The sequence below is a fragment of the Bos mutus genome, chromosome 18 (genome assembly GCF_027580195.1).
Source record: "Bos mutus isolate GX-2022 chromosome 18, NWIPB_WYAK_1.1, whole genome shotgun sequence".
Classification (NCBI taxonomy): Eukaryota; Metazoa; Chordata; class Mammalia; order Artiodactyla; family Bovidae; genus Bos; species Bos mutus.
In genome coordinates, this window is record NC_091634.1 from 9,764,754 (window position 1) to 9,779,928 (window position 15,175).

A 15,175-nucleotide genomic window follows, 5' to 3' on the forward strand; every position below is an offset into this window, starting at 1 on the left:
ACAGCCAGTGGTCATTAAAAAAAAAGTACTGATCAGCCTCCCTCAGTTTCCAGAAAGAGAATGGGACAGTGAGGAGGACTTCCCTGGCAGTCCAGTGACTTAAACTCCATGCTCACAATGCAGGGGGCCTGGTTGGGTTTGATCCCTGGTCAGGGAACTAGATCCCACGTGCAGTGACTAAGACCCAGCGAAAATGAAAAAAAAAAAGTGTTTTTTTTTTTTAAGTAGAGGAAAGAGGACTTGCCGGGTCAAGGTTTAAGCCCCGTTTTTCCCCCTCACCTCATGCAATTAACTTCACCCCTCTGAGCCACACTTTCCCCATCCCTAAAATGGGATTGTCTGCTTCTTGAGGGTGTCACCAGAGTGAAAGTTGCTGTCGGGCAGTGATGATAGAGAAGCTTCCCCAGCTGAGCTTTTTGTAGAAAGGGACTTTTGACCATGACTCATCTGGGCTTCCCAGGTGGGATATTGGTAAAGAACCTGCCCGCCAGTGCAGGAGATGCAATAGAGAAGAGTTCCATCCCTGGGTTGGGAAGATGCCCTGGAGGAGGGCATGGCAACCCACTCCAGTATTCTTGCCTGGAGAATCCCATGGACAGAGAGGCCTGGTGGGCTGCAGTCCAGGGGGTTGCAAAGAGTCGGACACAACTGAGCACAGCACAGTTACAATTACTTGACTCAGCTGGCCCCTCCCTATCTCCCTCCAAGCCCCATTTCTCCTCCCTCCTGGGAAGACCCCTGCCCCCCAGCACAGGGGGCTGGCAGAGGGGATCCTCCCAGAGGCAACCCCAGAACCCGAGGGTGGAAAGTGTGTCAGAATTTCACGCTCAGGCTGGCATTTCAGCTGAGCAGGAGCACCGAGGTGGAAGCTGGGCCCCTCCCCACTGCCCGGCCACCCCAAAGGAGCTGGACTTCCCTGCCCCACAACACCCCTGCTCACCTTTGGAGGCATGGGGCCAGCCTTGCAGGCATGGGAACAGCAGGAGGAAGAGAGCTGCAGGAGAGAGAGACGTGAGGGCCGGCTGGGGAGCTGGGCCGGAGGAGCAGGGTGGGGAGAGGCCTGTACCTGAGAAGATGAGCAGTCGGGACCCTATGCCAACTCTGGCCCTGGGCCCCGGCCTGCCTCTGACCACTGCCGGCTGCCACATGTCATGGAGGCCAGCAGCACCCAGGGAAGACAGCTTCTGTCTCTGGCCGTCTGCCCTGCAAAGTCAGTCACCAGTGATGACAATGTATCAAGTAAATTCCTTTAGTGTTAATAATAAAGAATATATGCAGATGTTTTCGCAACTCCTAACAGCATTCCAGAAACATCCATAAATGTCTAAAGGATGGGTGTGTGTTTGCTAATGCTAATGAGATTACTCAAACCAGGCTAGGCCGGTCACCAGAAGGACCTATGAATAAGGTATAGATAGAAGATTTACAGCACTGTGATTTTATTTTATCGAAGTATGTAGGTAATTTACCATGTTGTGTTAAATTATACATATGTTTTCAACTATACATATGTATTTTTTTCAGGTTCTTTTCCATTATAAATACCGAGTAGAGTTCTCTGTGCTGTAAAGTAGGCCCTTCTTATTTACCTATTTTATATATATAACAGTGTGTTTGAGTGAACTCCGGGAGATGGTGATGGACAGGGAGGCCTGGCGTGCTGCGATTCATGGGGTTGCAAAGAGTCGGACACGACTGAGCGACTGATCTGATCTGATCTGATCTGTGTGAATCCCAAACTCCTAATTTATTTTTCCCCACCTCAGACCCCCAGAGGGTTGTGACTTTAAACTAGCCATATTGAGACCGCCAAGTTCAATCACTTGGCAGAAAATTTCATCACTCCTGATGGAACAGTGATTCCTGGGTGGCAACCTGATTCCTGTTCTGATTCTCAGGGAGAGAGCCAGGAAGCTCTCCTAATCTCACCCTCTGTGCATCTTTTATAATGAAACTGTAATTGCAAGTATGTTTATAATATTTTTAGGGCATCTATGAGTTATTCTAGACAGTTTTGAACCTGAGAGAATTGTGGGCACCCCGAATTTGTAACCAGTCAGTCAGAAGCGCACATGGCTTGGGAACCCCACTTGTGGTTGAGGTCTGGAGTCGGGGTAGTCTGCTGGGACTGAGCCCATATAGTGTGGGGTCTGCACTAACTCTGGGTGATCATCATCCGGGTCATATTGCAATACAGCCAGTTGGTGTTGACCAGTTGGCTGTGACATAGAGCAGCACCTAAACCAATTTCTTGTTGCCAGGTTACCTTTTCTTTTTAAATTGTGGCAAGATATACATGATTTTCCCCTGGTGGCTCAGCAATAAAGAATCCACCTGCCAATGCAGGAGATGCAAGAGAAATGCATCTTTACCTCTTCAGAAAGTAACTATGGGAATAATAAATGACTACTATTCTTTGACTCTTAGAAGGGTAGGTACAAGGGGTGCCTGGAGAGGGAGGTGAGACCGAAAAGGAAGAAAGTCTTTATAGGATATGTTAGTGAGCAGGTTACTCCGGTACCTGGGGCTCAGTCTTGCAGGGACCTCTCCAAGAGACAGCGTATAAGGTACCCCAGAGTTTGCCGTTCTGTTCTTCTAAGTTTCCCATGAGCTTTGAGTTTTAAGCTTAGAAGATGGACATGTCACACACCAAACAGTGGCTCCACTTCTACTTGATCTGAAAGGCAGCATCAGGATACCTTTGTGACTAGAAGGGAAGGAACTTCCCAAAAGCCACTCTGGGCAGAAAGGTGTCAACAGGGACCTTGGACTCAATCTTTGTGCATGCCAATGAACCCACCTGCCAATACAGAAGATGCGGATTCGATCCCTGAGTAGAGAGGATCCCCTGGAGAAGGAAATGGCAACCCACTCCAGCATTCTTGCCCAGGAGATCCTGCGAACAGAGGAGCCTGGCAGTCTCCAGTCCATGGTGTTGCAGAGTCCGACAGGACTTAGTGATTAAACAACAAGAAGATTCTTCTTAAGAATAACACTTGGGTGAAAAAAAGAGAAAGAACTTCCCTGATAATCCCGTGGTTAAGACTCTGTGCTCCCAGAGCAGGGTTTGATCCCTGGTTGGAGAACTAAGATCTCACAAGCTTCTTGGCGCTGCCAGAATTTTTTAAACAAAAAATAAATTTAAAAAAATCCCATTGGGCCTTGTGGCCATTTTAAGCAGTCAGGACATTTTCTGTGAGCAAGTAGAGACCACTGTAGCAGGGTTTTCTGCAGAAGAGGGCTGTGGCTTAACATTGTATTTTTATTTTCTGGATGATCCCTTCTTGGTGGGGAGCTGCAGGGGGCGCCAAGGGGAAGAGACTGCGATACATCAGACCTGGTGACCAATCAGAGCAGGTGGGTGAGGATAGGCGCTGCAGTGCTCAGGTCCCATGAATATTGTGTCTGTGCCAACGCGTGTGTGTAATTACACAGTTCAGTTGCTCAGTAGTGTAATTACATTAAATGTTTATTTTTTAATTCTCAGTTTAAAGAATAAACATTCCCGGGGCTTCCATGGTGGTCCAGTGGTTAAGACACTGGCTGCCGATGCAGGAGACATGGTTCGATCCCTGTTCCAGGAAGATCCCACATCCCCAGGAGCAACCAAGCAGGTGCAGCAACTACTGAAGCCGGGCCTCTAGAGCCCGTGCTCTGCAACAAGAGCAGCCCCCTCAGTGAGAAGCCTGCACACCGCAGCTGGAGAGCAGCCCCTGGTTGCCGCCGCTGGAGAAAGCCTGTGCATAGCAAGCCAGGACAGCCAAAACAAATAATCAGTTAAATCTTTAAAAAAATAAATAAGCATTTTCTAAGGCTCCTCATTAAAAGCAGCAATTCTCAGCCACATACCACCCACTCTGTACCCCGTCTCCTGCCACAAACTCTTTCAGTCCTTTTTCTCTAAGTCCTTACCCTGCCTTCCCTTGGATATTTTTGTCAAAGCGGCTTTATTGAGGTATAAGCAACACACAATACAATGCATGTATATAAAGTATAAAATTTGATGGTTTAAATGTTTAAAATTGTATTGAAGTATAATTGACTTACAATGTTTTTTCTATATATATATATAAAATGTCTCTACTTATAGTGTGTGTAAATTTGATGAGTTTTTTAGAAATGTATTTATTTTTGGCTGTACAGGGTCTTCATTGCTGCGGCCTTTCTCTAGTTGCTGAGAGCAGGGGCTGCTCTTTTTGGCGGTGCGTGAGCTTCTCACTGCGATGGCTTCTCTTGTTGCAAAGCACCGGCTCCAGGTGCCAGACTTCAGTAGTTGCCCCAAGTGGGCTCAGTAGTTGTGGTGAGCAGACTTAGTTGTCCCGAAGCACGTGGGCTCTTTAAATCCATTTACTGAACTGAAGTGCCCTGCATTGGCAGGCGGGTTCTTCTTGCAGTGAGGGTGGCTCAGGGAGTGGGAGGGGCGGAAGCAGTAGCTGCGGATGTCCTGCCGGCTAGGACAGTCATAGAGCAGGGCTGGGGCTGGCCTGCCCTGGCTCCAGAGCATCCCCCCTCCCCTCCAATTCCATATGAGACCATTGTACAGTCTTTTTTTTTTTTTGGCTGAGTCAGGTTTTAGTTTCAGCATCAAATTGCCAACATCCAAATTAGCATCATAGAGAAAGCAATGGAATTCCAGAAAAACATCTCCTTCTGCTTCACTGACTACACCAAAGCCTTTTACTGTGGATCACAATAAACTGTGGAAAATTCTGAAAGAGATGGGAATACCAGACCACCCTATCTGCCTCCTGAGAAACCTGTATGCAGGTCAAGAAGCAACAGTTAGAACCAACATAGAATGGCAGACTGGTTGAAAATTGGGAAAGGAGTACATCAAGGCTTTATATATAATCACCCTACTTATTTAACTTACATGCAGAGTGCATCATGCAAAATGCCAGGCTAGATGAAGCACAAGCTTGAATCAAGATTGCCGGGGAAAATATCAATAACCTCAGATATGCAGATGACACCACCCTTATGACAGAAAGCGAAGAGGAACTAAAGAGCCTCTTGATGTGAAGGTGAAAGAGGAGAGTGAAAAAGCTGGCTTAAAACTCAATATTCAGAAAACTAAGATCATGGCATCCAGTACCATCACTTCATGGCAAGTAGATGGGGAAACAATGGAAACAGTGACAGACTTTATTTTCTTAGGCTCCAAAATCACTTCGGACAGTGACTGCAGCCACAAAATTAAAAGATGCTTGCTTCTTGGAAGAAAAGCTATGACAAACCTAGACAGTATATTAAAAAGCAGAGATATCACTTTGCCAACAAAGGTCCATGTTGTCAAAGCTATGATTTTTCCAGTAGTCATGTATGGATATGAGAGTTGGACCATAAAGACGGCTGAATGCCGAAGAATTGATGCTTTCAAACTGTGGTGCTAGAAAAGACTCTTGAGAGTCCCTTGGACACAAGGAGATCCAACCGGTCAATCCTAAAAAAAAATCAGTCCTGAATATTCATTGGAAGGACTGATGCTGAAGCTGAAACTCCAGTACTTTGGCCACCTGATGCGAAGATCCAACTCATTGGAAAAGATCCTTATGCTGGGAAAGATTGAAGGCAGGAGGAGAAAGGGGTGACAGAGGATGAGATGGTTGAATGACATCATCGACTCAGTGGACATAAGTTTGAGCAAAGTCCTGGAGATGGTGAAGGACAGGGAAGCCTGGCATGCTGCAGTCCGTAGAGTCACAGAGTCAGACATGACTAAGTGACTGAGCAGCAACAACAAAGTGTGTGTGAAATGGAATCTCATGTGGGTTTGATTTGTATTTCTCTGCTGACTAATGATTTGAGCATCTTTTCACTTGCTTATTAACAGTTTGCATATCATGTTTGATGAAGTGTCCAACATGCTACTGGAGATCAGTGGAGAAATAACTCCAGAAAGAATGAAGGGATGGAGCCAAAGCAAAAACAATACCCAGCTGTGGATGTGACTGGTGATAGAAGCAAAGTCCAATGGTGTAAAGAGCAATATTTCATAGGAACCTGGAATGTCAGGTCCATGAATCAAGGCAAATTGGAAGTGGTCAAACAAGAGATGGCAAGAGTGAATATTGACATTCTAGGAATCATCGAACTGAAATGGACTGGAATGGGTGAATTTAACTCAGATGACCATTATATCTACTACTGCGGGCAGGAATCCCTCAGAAGAAATGGAGTGGCCATCATGGTCAACAAAAGAGTCTGAAATGCAGTATTTGGATGCAATCTCAAAAACGACAGAATAATCTCTGTTTGTTTCCAAGGCAAACCATTGAATATCACAGTAATCCAAGTCTATGCCCCAACCAGTAACGCTGAAGAAGCTGAAGGTGAACGGTTCTATGAAGACCTACAAGACCTTTTAGAACTAACACCCAAAAAAGATGTCCTTTTCATTATAGGGGACTGGAATGCAAAAGTAGGAAGTCAAGAAACACCTGGAGTAACAGGCAAATTTGGCCTTGGAATATGGAATGAAGCAGGGCAAAGACTAATAGAGTTTTGCCAAGAAAATGCACTGGTCATAACAAACACCCTCTTCCAACAACACAAGAGAAGACTCTATACATGGACATCATCAGATGGTCAACACCGAAATCAGATTGATTATATTCTTTGCAGCCAAAGATGGAGAAGCTCTATACAGTCAGCAAAAACAAGACCAGGAGCTGACTGTGGCTCAGACCATGAACTCCTTATTGCCAAATTCAGACTTAAATTGAAGAAAGTAGGGAAAACCACTAGACCATTCAGGTATGAACTAAATCAAATCCCTTATGATTATACAGTGGAAGTGAGAAATAGATTTAAGGGCCTAGATCTGATAGATGGAGTGCCTGATGAACTATGGAATGAGGTTCGTGACATTGTACAGGAGGCAGGGATCAAGACCATTCCCATAGAAAAGAAATGCAAAAAAGCAAAATGGCTGTCTGGGGAGGCCTTACAAAAAGCTGTGAAAAGAAGAGAAGCGAAAAGCAAAGGAGAAAAGGAAAGATATAAGCATCTGAATGCAGAGTTCCAAAGAATAGCAAGAGGTAAGAAAGCCTTCTTCAGCGATCAGTGCAAAGAAATAGAGGAAAACAACAGAATGGGAAAGACTAGGGATCTCTTCAAGAAAATCAGAGATACCAAAGGAACATTTCATGCAAAGATGAGCTTGATAAAGGACAGAAATGGTATGGACCTAACAGAAGCAGAAGATATTAAGAAGAGATGGCAAGAATACACAGAAGAACTGTACAAAAAAGATCTTCATGTCCCAGATAATCACGATGGTGTGATCACTGACCTAGAGCCAGACATCCTGGAATGTGAAGTCAAGTGGGCCTTAGAAAGCATCACTACGAACAAAGCTAGTGGAGGTGATGGAATTCCAGTTGAGCTATTCCAAATCCTGAAAAATGATGCTGTGAAAGTGCTGCACTCAATATGCCAGCAAATTTGGAAAACTCAGCAGTGGCCACAGAACTGGAAAAGGTCAGTTTTCATTCCAATCCCAAAGAAAGGCAATGCCAAAGAATGCTCAAACTACCGCACAATTGCACTCATCTCACACGCTAGTAAAGTAATGCTCAAAATTCTCCAAGCCAGGCTTCAACAGTATGTGAACCGTGAACTTCCTGATGTTCAAGCTGGTTTTAGAAAAGGCAGAGGAACCAGAGATCAAATTGCCAACATCCGCTGGATCATAGGAAAAGCAAGAGAGTTCCAGAAAAACATCTATTTCTGCTTTATTGACTATGCCAAAGCCTTTGACTGTGTGGATCACAATAAACTGTGGAAAATTCTGAAAGAGTTGGGAATACCAGACCACCTGATCTGCCTCTTGAGAAATTTGTATGCAGGTCAGGAAGCAACAGTTAGAACTGGACATGGAACAACAGACTGGTTCCAAATAGGAAAAGGAGTTCGTCAAGGCTGTATATTGTCACCCTGTTTATTGAACTTCTATGCAGAGTACATCATGAGAAACGCTGGACTGGAAGAAACACAAGCTGGAATCAAGATTGCTGGGAGAAATATCAATAACCTCAGATATGCAGATGACACCACCCTTATGGCAGAAAGTGAAGAGGAACTAAAAAGCCTCTTGATGAAAGTGAAAGTGGAGAGTGAAAAAGTTGGCTTAAAGCTCAACATTCAGAAAACGAAGATCATGGCATCCGGTCCCACCACTTCATGGGAAATAGATGGGGAAACAGTGGAAACAGTGTCAGACTTTATTTTTCTGGGCTCCAAAATCACTACAGATGGTGACTGCAGCCATGAAATTAAAAGACGCTTACTCCTTGGAAAGAAAGTTATGACCAACCTAGATAGCATATTCAAAAGCAGAGACATTACTTTGCCAACAAAGGTTCGTCTAGTCAAGGCTATGGTTTTTCCTGTGGTCATGTATGGATGTGAGAGTCGGGCTGTGAAGAAGGCTGAGCGCTGAAGAATTGATGCTTTTGAACTGTGGTGTTGCAGGAGACTCTTGAGAGTCCCTTGGACTGCAAGGAAATCCAACCAGTCCATTCTGAAGGAGATCAGCCCTGGGATTTCTTTGGAAGGACTGATGCTAAAGCTGAAACTCCAGTACTTTGGCCACCTCATGCGAAGAGTTGACTCATTGGAAAAGACTCTAATGCTGGGAGGGATTGGGGGCAGGAGGAGAAGGGGATGACAGAGGATGAGATGGCTGGATGGCATCTCTGACTCGATGGACGTGAGTCTGAGTGAACTCCGGGAGTTGGTGATGGACAGGGAGGCCTGGCGTGCTGCGATTCCTGGGGTCGCAAAGAGTCGGACACAACTGAGCAACTGATCTGATCTTATCTGAAGTGTCTGTTCAAATCTTTCCCCCATTTTAACTGGATTATTTATCTTCCTGTTGTTGAGTTTTAAGAGCTCGTTATGTGTTCTGGAACAAGTCCTTCATCAAATATATGATTTGCAAATATTTTCTCCCAGTCTGTGGCTTGCCTTCTCACTTTCATAATCGTATAAAATGTAAACTTCCTTTTTTATTTAACAACATTTTTGAGGTATAACTTACATGCAATAAACTGTGCTTATTTTAAGTGTTCACTGTGATGGGTTTATCACGGGTATTTGCCATGAAATCACTACCACTAAAAATATTTCCATCATCCTCCAGATTTCCTTGTATTTTTTTTTCGGTCCATCCCTCTGGCCACCCCTGCCCTCAGGGAACCAGTGACCTGATTTCTATCACTGTGCATTCATCAAAATCTCTTCGCCTGCCCCAAGTGGCAAAATATATATATATATATATGTATATATATATATATAATTAGGTGTTTTTGAAATACTCTTTTACTTTTTATATATTTTTATTTATTTATTTGGCCACAGCATGCGGGATCTAGTTCCTTGACCAGGGATCAAACCCTAGCCCTTGCACTGGGAGCTCAGAGTCTTAGCCACTGGACTACCAGGGAAGTCTGTAATCTTTTACTTTTAATCATTACGTATTGCAGACATAGAGAAAATAATGTAACAAACACCCATGTACCTACCACTTGGGATTAACAGAGATGAACATTTTGCCCTACTTGCTTTGGGTTTTTCCCCCGTTTTTAGGAGATAACATTAAAAAGCCTCTTTTCTTCCTGCTTCCTCCCTCATCTGTCCTGAAGTTGCTGAGTGTTAGTTACTCCATGTGAGATTTTCCTTTTCCTAAACATATGTGTGTCCACAGTCAGTGCACATTCTTGTTTTTTTCACACTGTTTGTATCTATTGGAACTTGCGTTTCTTCTCTCTGTGTTATGTTTGGGAGATTCTTGTGTGTTGAAATATATAAAGCTCCTTTGCAAATTATGAGATTTATTTATTAGTAATGAAATAACTCTGAAGTGTTGCTAAGTTGCCAAAAATATGCTTGGGAATATAAGACACTGTTAGGGAAGCAAACGTGAGTGATTTCACCATTTTTTTGTTTTAACTACTGTGCTTGATAACCATAGCTGCATTTATAGATGGTGACATAAAATCCTCCTCAATTTCAGGCTGAGATTCCCTTTAGAGCCTTTACCTTTAAGGAACTGTCTAGATTTGTGGAGGTAATTGACATGTGGAATTTGAAAAATTTTAAAACTTGTGGTTCAAATCATATAATAAAAGTATATTATAAAGACTCTCCTGGGGACTTTCAGGTGACCCAGTGGTTAAGACTCTGTGTTTTCAATGCAGGGGACACATTTTAGATCCCTGGTTGAGGAACTAAGATCCCACATGCTGCTTGGCCAAAAAAAAAAACTGTCTTAACTGCTCAACAAATTTTGTTTTTTAAACAAGAAAGGAATGTGTGTTCTGCTATATTCAAAATGGATAACCAACACGGACCTGCTGTATAGCACAGGGAACTCTACTCAGTGCTTTGTGCCAGCCTGGATAGAGGTGGGTATAGGGGAGAATGGATACATGCGTATCCATGTATGGTTGAGTCCCTTCTCTGTTCACCTGAAACTGTCACACCATTGTTAATCAGCTATGCCCCAATACAAAATAAAAAGTTTAAAGTTTTTAAAAAATAATACAATTACAAATGTTAAAAAAAAAAGAGAGAGAGAAAGGAATGTGTATTTGAGTCCCTTTAACACAAGCCATAGTCATGCCCCTTGCCCTCCCATTTTGAGTGAGGGACTGGAATTTCTCAGGCCTGGGTTCTGAATCCATTTTGCCTTCTAACAGACATCAGGGAGAGTAAAGAATTCATGGTTCCATCACAACCCTTCTCCCTGCTCCCTGCACACAAGCAGAAGCCTGGAGGACATCATAAGACTGGGATTCCTCTTGGGAGGGGCCTGTACAATTTCCCAACTGGAAGAGGATTAAATAGGCAGTCAGGGCACCTTGAACTTAGATGTCTCAGGCTCACCTGACAGGTGGCCAAGGCCGAGTCTGATCCCCCACAGGCAACAGGGAGGAATAGACTGATGAAGGGCAGGGCACCGGACAGTGGCATTTCTCTGGGCTCCTCCAGATGTTGCAAGTGAAACTCACTTGGGAGAGATCAGGAAGGTGGCTGGACAACACTGATTCATTTGGGTTATGAAAAATTTTAACTGGATTATAATATACCTAAAGCAAAGTATAGAAATCCTAAGTGTCCAGTTTGATAAACTCACAGAAAGAATAGGAAACAACATAACCAGCCCCCTAGAAAGCCTCCCATGTCCCCCTTCCGGTCACTAAGCCTGCCAAGGGTAGCCACTCTCCTGACTTGTGACTCTGTGGGTGGAGGTTGCCTCTTGGGGGTTGTTACATAAAGGAAATCACACAGCAGTGTACGCTTGTGCGGCCTCTTTCATTCAACACTATTCAGTTTGCTGTATGTTGTCATGCTTCACTTGTTCTCACTGCTGTTGAGTGTTTCACTGTGTACATTTTTTTTTAACGAATCCTGCAGTTATGGGTGGGCATTCAAATTGTCTTGGGTCCTTTATTCATAGCACTGAGATGAACATGCAGGGACATGTCTTTCGGAGAACATGTGACAGGTTTTGGTGGGTGTCCACCCAGGAGCGGAATTGCTGGTTTATCAGGATTGGATGCTAAATTTAATAGTCCACTGCCAACCAGCTGCCTGAGTGGGTGTGTGTCCTCAATGACCTCCTCGGAGCCTGACTGCAGTTTGTCTTAAGCAGCACTTAGGATATGTAGAAACAGGCTTCTGTCATAGCTCAGCTGGTAAAGAATCCGCCTGCAATGCAGGAGACCCCAGTTCGATTCCTGGGTTGGGAAGATCCACTGGAGAAGGGATAGGCTACCTACTCCACTGTCTTTGGGCTTCCCTTGTGGTTCATCTGGTAAAGAATCCGCCTGCAATGCAGGAGACCCCAGTTCGATTCCTGGGTTGGGAAGATCCCCTGGAGAAGGGAAAGGTTACCCACTCCAGTATTCTGGCCTGGAGAATTTCATGGACAATATAGTCCATGGGATCCCAAAGAGTTGGACACGACTGAGTGACTTTCACTTCACTTCAGGATGTTTGGTGTTTTCATTTCAGCTATTCTGGGGGGTTTATAGGGCTTTCTCTTTGTGATTTTAATTAGTATTTCCTTGATGTGTAATAGAGGTCAGCTTTTTTTTTTTTTAACGTGTCTAGTGGGCTTCCCTAGTGGCTCATATGGTAAAAAATCTGCCTGCAATGCAAGAGACCTGGGTTCCATCCCTGGGTCAGAAAGATTCCCTGGAGAAGGGAATGGCAACCCACTCCAGTATTCTGCCAGGGAAATCCCAGGGACAGAGGAGCCTGGCAGAGTACAGTCCATGGGGTCTCAGAGTCAGATATGGCTGAGAGACTAACACACACACACACACACACACACACACACAGAGTGGCCATTTAGTTCTCCTCTTAGGTGATTCAAGTCTTTTTCTATTGACTGGTCTCACATGCTCTTATTGATCCCCAGGAGGTCTTTGCATATCCTGAATCTGAGTTATTTGTCAGATAGGTATGGTGCAAATGGCTTCTCCAAGTCTGGAACTTGCCTTTTCTTTCTCTTGCTTATGTCTTTTCCCCCCCTTTTTTTCTTTTTTGATCACATTGGGTCAGCATGTGGAAACTTAGTTCCCCCACCAGGGATCAGACCAGGACCCGAAGCATTGGATGCATGGAGTCTTAACTACTAGATTGCCAGGGAATTGCCCTCTGGGGCATCAAACAGGAATGAATTTCAGAGCATTCCAGTGTGTCAAACTTTTTCTTTACGGCTAGTCCTTATCATGTTTTGCTTAACAAATGTTAACAGAAAAAGATCAAAAGTGGTCAACCTTTGGAGTTCCCTGGTGGTCAGATGATTAGGATTCCATGCTTTCGTTGATGTGGCCTGGGTTCAATGCCTGGTCAGGAAACTGAGATCCGCCAGTCAGAGTGTGACCAAAAAAAAAAAAGTGGTTAACCTTTGAGGACTAGGAGGACCAAAACTGGAGGTGGAAAGATGGACTTTTGTCTTACAATTTACTCACTTCTGTGTGATCTAAATGATCCCCCCCACCACGTGCATGTTATTCTTCTAACTTAAAGGCAAAAAAAAAAAAACAACAACAAAAGCCTTATTAGGTCAGCCTGATTGCTGCGGAGGATGGTTGGCAAGGGTCAAGTATAAATGTTTTCAGAAATTCATCCCTTAATGAGCCCAAGGAACCTTATTTTCCCCATCAGTTCTTGTATCCATGGATGAGTATTAATTATTACTGCAGGGATTCAGGCTTAAATATCAACTCTAGGCCACTCTTGCATTGACAAACAAGGACAATGGTGATAACTCTTGTTCACACAAGTGATCAGATAAGGAAGAAGTTGGCATTAGAGCAGGAGCCCCAGCCCTGAGCTCTGTACAAAGCCCCAAACCCCACACTGAACTCACTTCCGGATGGAGTGCATCACCATCAGCTCCACCTTTGGGGAGAGGGAAGGAGCCTGGCTGGTGGGTTGGGGGTGGGGCAGGAGCAAGGTTTACACCTGCCCTGGACTTATGACCACTCACCTCCCCCTAGAGATGCTGCCCCACACCCTGGACCTCCCCTCCAGGGCAGCAATTCTCATCTGCAGTAGTTAACCAGAACCTTCTGGACGTTTTCAAAATAATGCCCTCAAGGCCACTTCTGGTCAGGTAACTGCGAGGCCCGGCGCCAGTCTTGGTTAAGGCGCCCATTTCCCACTAGCGCTCGCGATTCTGGCCGCTGCGTCCCCATTGCTCCGACAGGAACACTGAGCATCGAGGGGCAGGGCTTGCGGTCCCAGCCAAGATCCCCGACCCCTCTCTTCCCCTGCAGTGTACCATTGGGTCGAGATGCGGGCCAAGATGCGCCTCATGGGCTTCAATGCGGAAACCATCAAGCCGTTGAACGAGGAGGCAGCTGCGGAGCTGGGCGCCGAGCTGCTGGGCGAGGCCACCATCTTCTTGGTGGCCTGCGGCTGCCTGGTGCTGGAGTACTCGCGACAAAAGACGCAACAGCGTCGCAAGGAGGGAGAGCAGCTCGCCGCCTGGGACGCGATGCGCGACGAGGTGGACCACCTGGCGCTGGTGCTGGAGGCCCTGCAGGCGCAGGTGCAGGCGGCGCCGCCGCTGGGCGCCCTGGAGGAGCTGCAGGCGCAGATGCGAGAGGTGCGCGCCCGGCTCTGCGTCCAGGACCTGCCGCCGGCGCCCCAGGAAGAGCCCACACCAAGGGATGAGGGGCCGCCAGACCCAGGTCTCGGACAGGACTGAAGTCTGGGCTGGTATGTCTGTCTGCACTATCCCTCCCTGAACCAGCCCACCTAATACCACCAGGCCCCTTTAGGGGCAGTCGGGATCCTGGACAGGGGTTGATCCAACCAGGCCTTTGGTCACCTCCCTACTAACCTGCCCAGTGAGGGGTACCTTCTACTGGGACTCCCCCATCCACTGGTGAAGCGTTCCAGCCCAAACCTCCACCCCCTGCTCCACTGGTTTAGCACTTTGGAATGGAGAAGCGGTGTCTTCCATTGACCCCACCCACCCACCACTACACCATCTCTCATTTTATCACTCTCATCTTCAACCTACCTGAGGAGTGGTCCTCTTCCTGGGACCCCCATCTACCTTTTCCCGCTTCTCCACTGGTACGGAACATTGTAGTGGAAATATAGAAACCTCTGATGGACTTCCTGACCCCATGACCTTCCATCTACCTCACTCTTTTAGGGGATTAGGAATAGGATGGATCTTGGCATGCATCAGCTCTTCTGAGTCACTCTGTGTCTCCTGTATTTAGTCCACCACTGGTATCCTGACTGGGGTCCTCCCCTCTTTAAGTGGATCTCCCCTTCCACCCTTTCCTCCAGCCAAATCTGCCCTTCAGAGTACTCAGGGATTCCCCCTTACTTCCTGCCTTTGAACTGGACACTCAGTTACCACCCACCTTCATGCAAAGTCTTCTGCCACTGAAGTCTGCCCCTCAGCCCTGAAGTTCCCTACCTCCAACAGAATGGAATAATTCCACCAGGCTGTTACCTACCTCACCTACCCCCTGCCCACCCAATGAACCACTGAAGGGGGTGTGTATGACCTCTGATTCCTGAATTCTACTTTTTAAGACTGTAAATATTATAATAATTAAAGGAGCTCTGGGGGGAAAAAGTTATCTTAAGAAAGTGTCTTGAAAACCATAATGTACATCTGCCAAATGGGTAC

At 45.8% G+C, this 15,175-nt stretch overlaps 1 protein-coding gene across 1 annotated transcript; it reads left to right on the plus strand.

Annotated features, from left to right (window-relative positions):
- Nucleotides 1-13,802: 13,802 nt before the first annotated feature.
- On the plus strand, nucleotides 13,803-15,165 carry LOC102264875 (outer mitochondrial membrane lipid metabolism regulator OPA3). Its single transcript, XM_070387517.1, has one exon. The coding sequence runs from the start codon at nucleotides 13,814-13,816 to the stop codon at nucleotides 14,228-14,230; it is 417 nt and encodes a 138-aa protein (XP_070243618.1). The 5' UTR covers nucleotides 13,803-13,813; the 3' UTR covers nucleotides 14,231-15,165.
- Nucleotides 15,166-15,175: the final 10 nt, after the last annotated feature.

Bases quoted from the DNA above. Each gene is read 5' to 3' on its own strand.
- LOC102264875 (XM_070387517.1), top strand. From the start codon at position 13,814: ATGCGGGCCAAGATGCGCCTCATGGGCTTCAATGCGGAAACCATCAAG.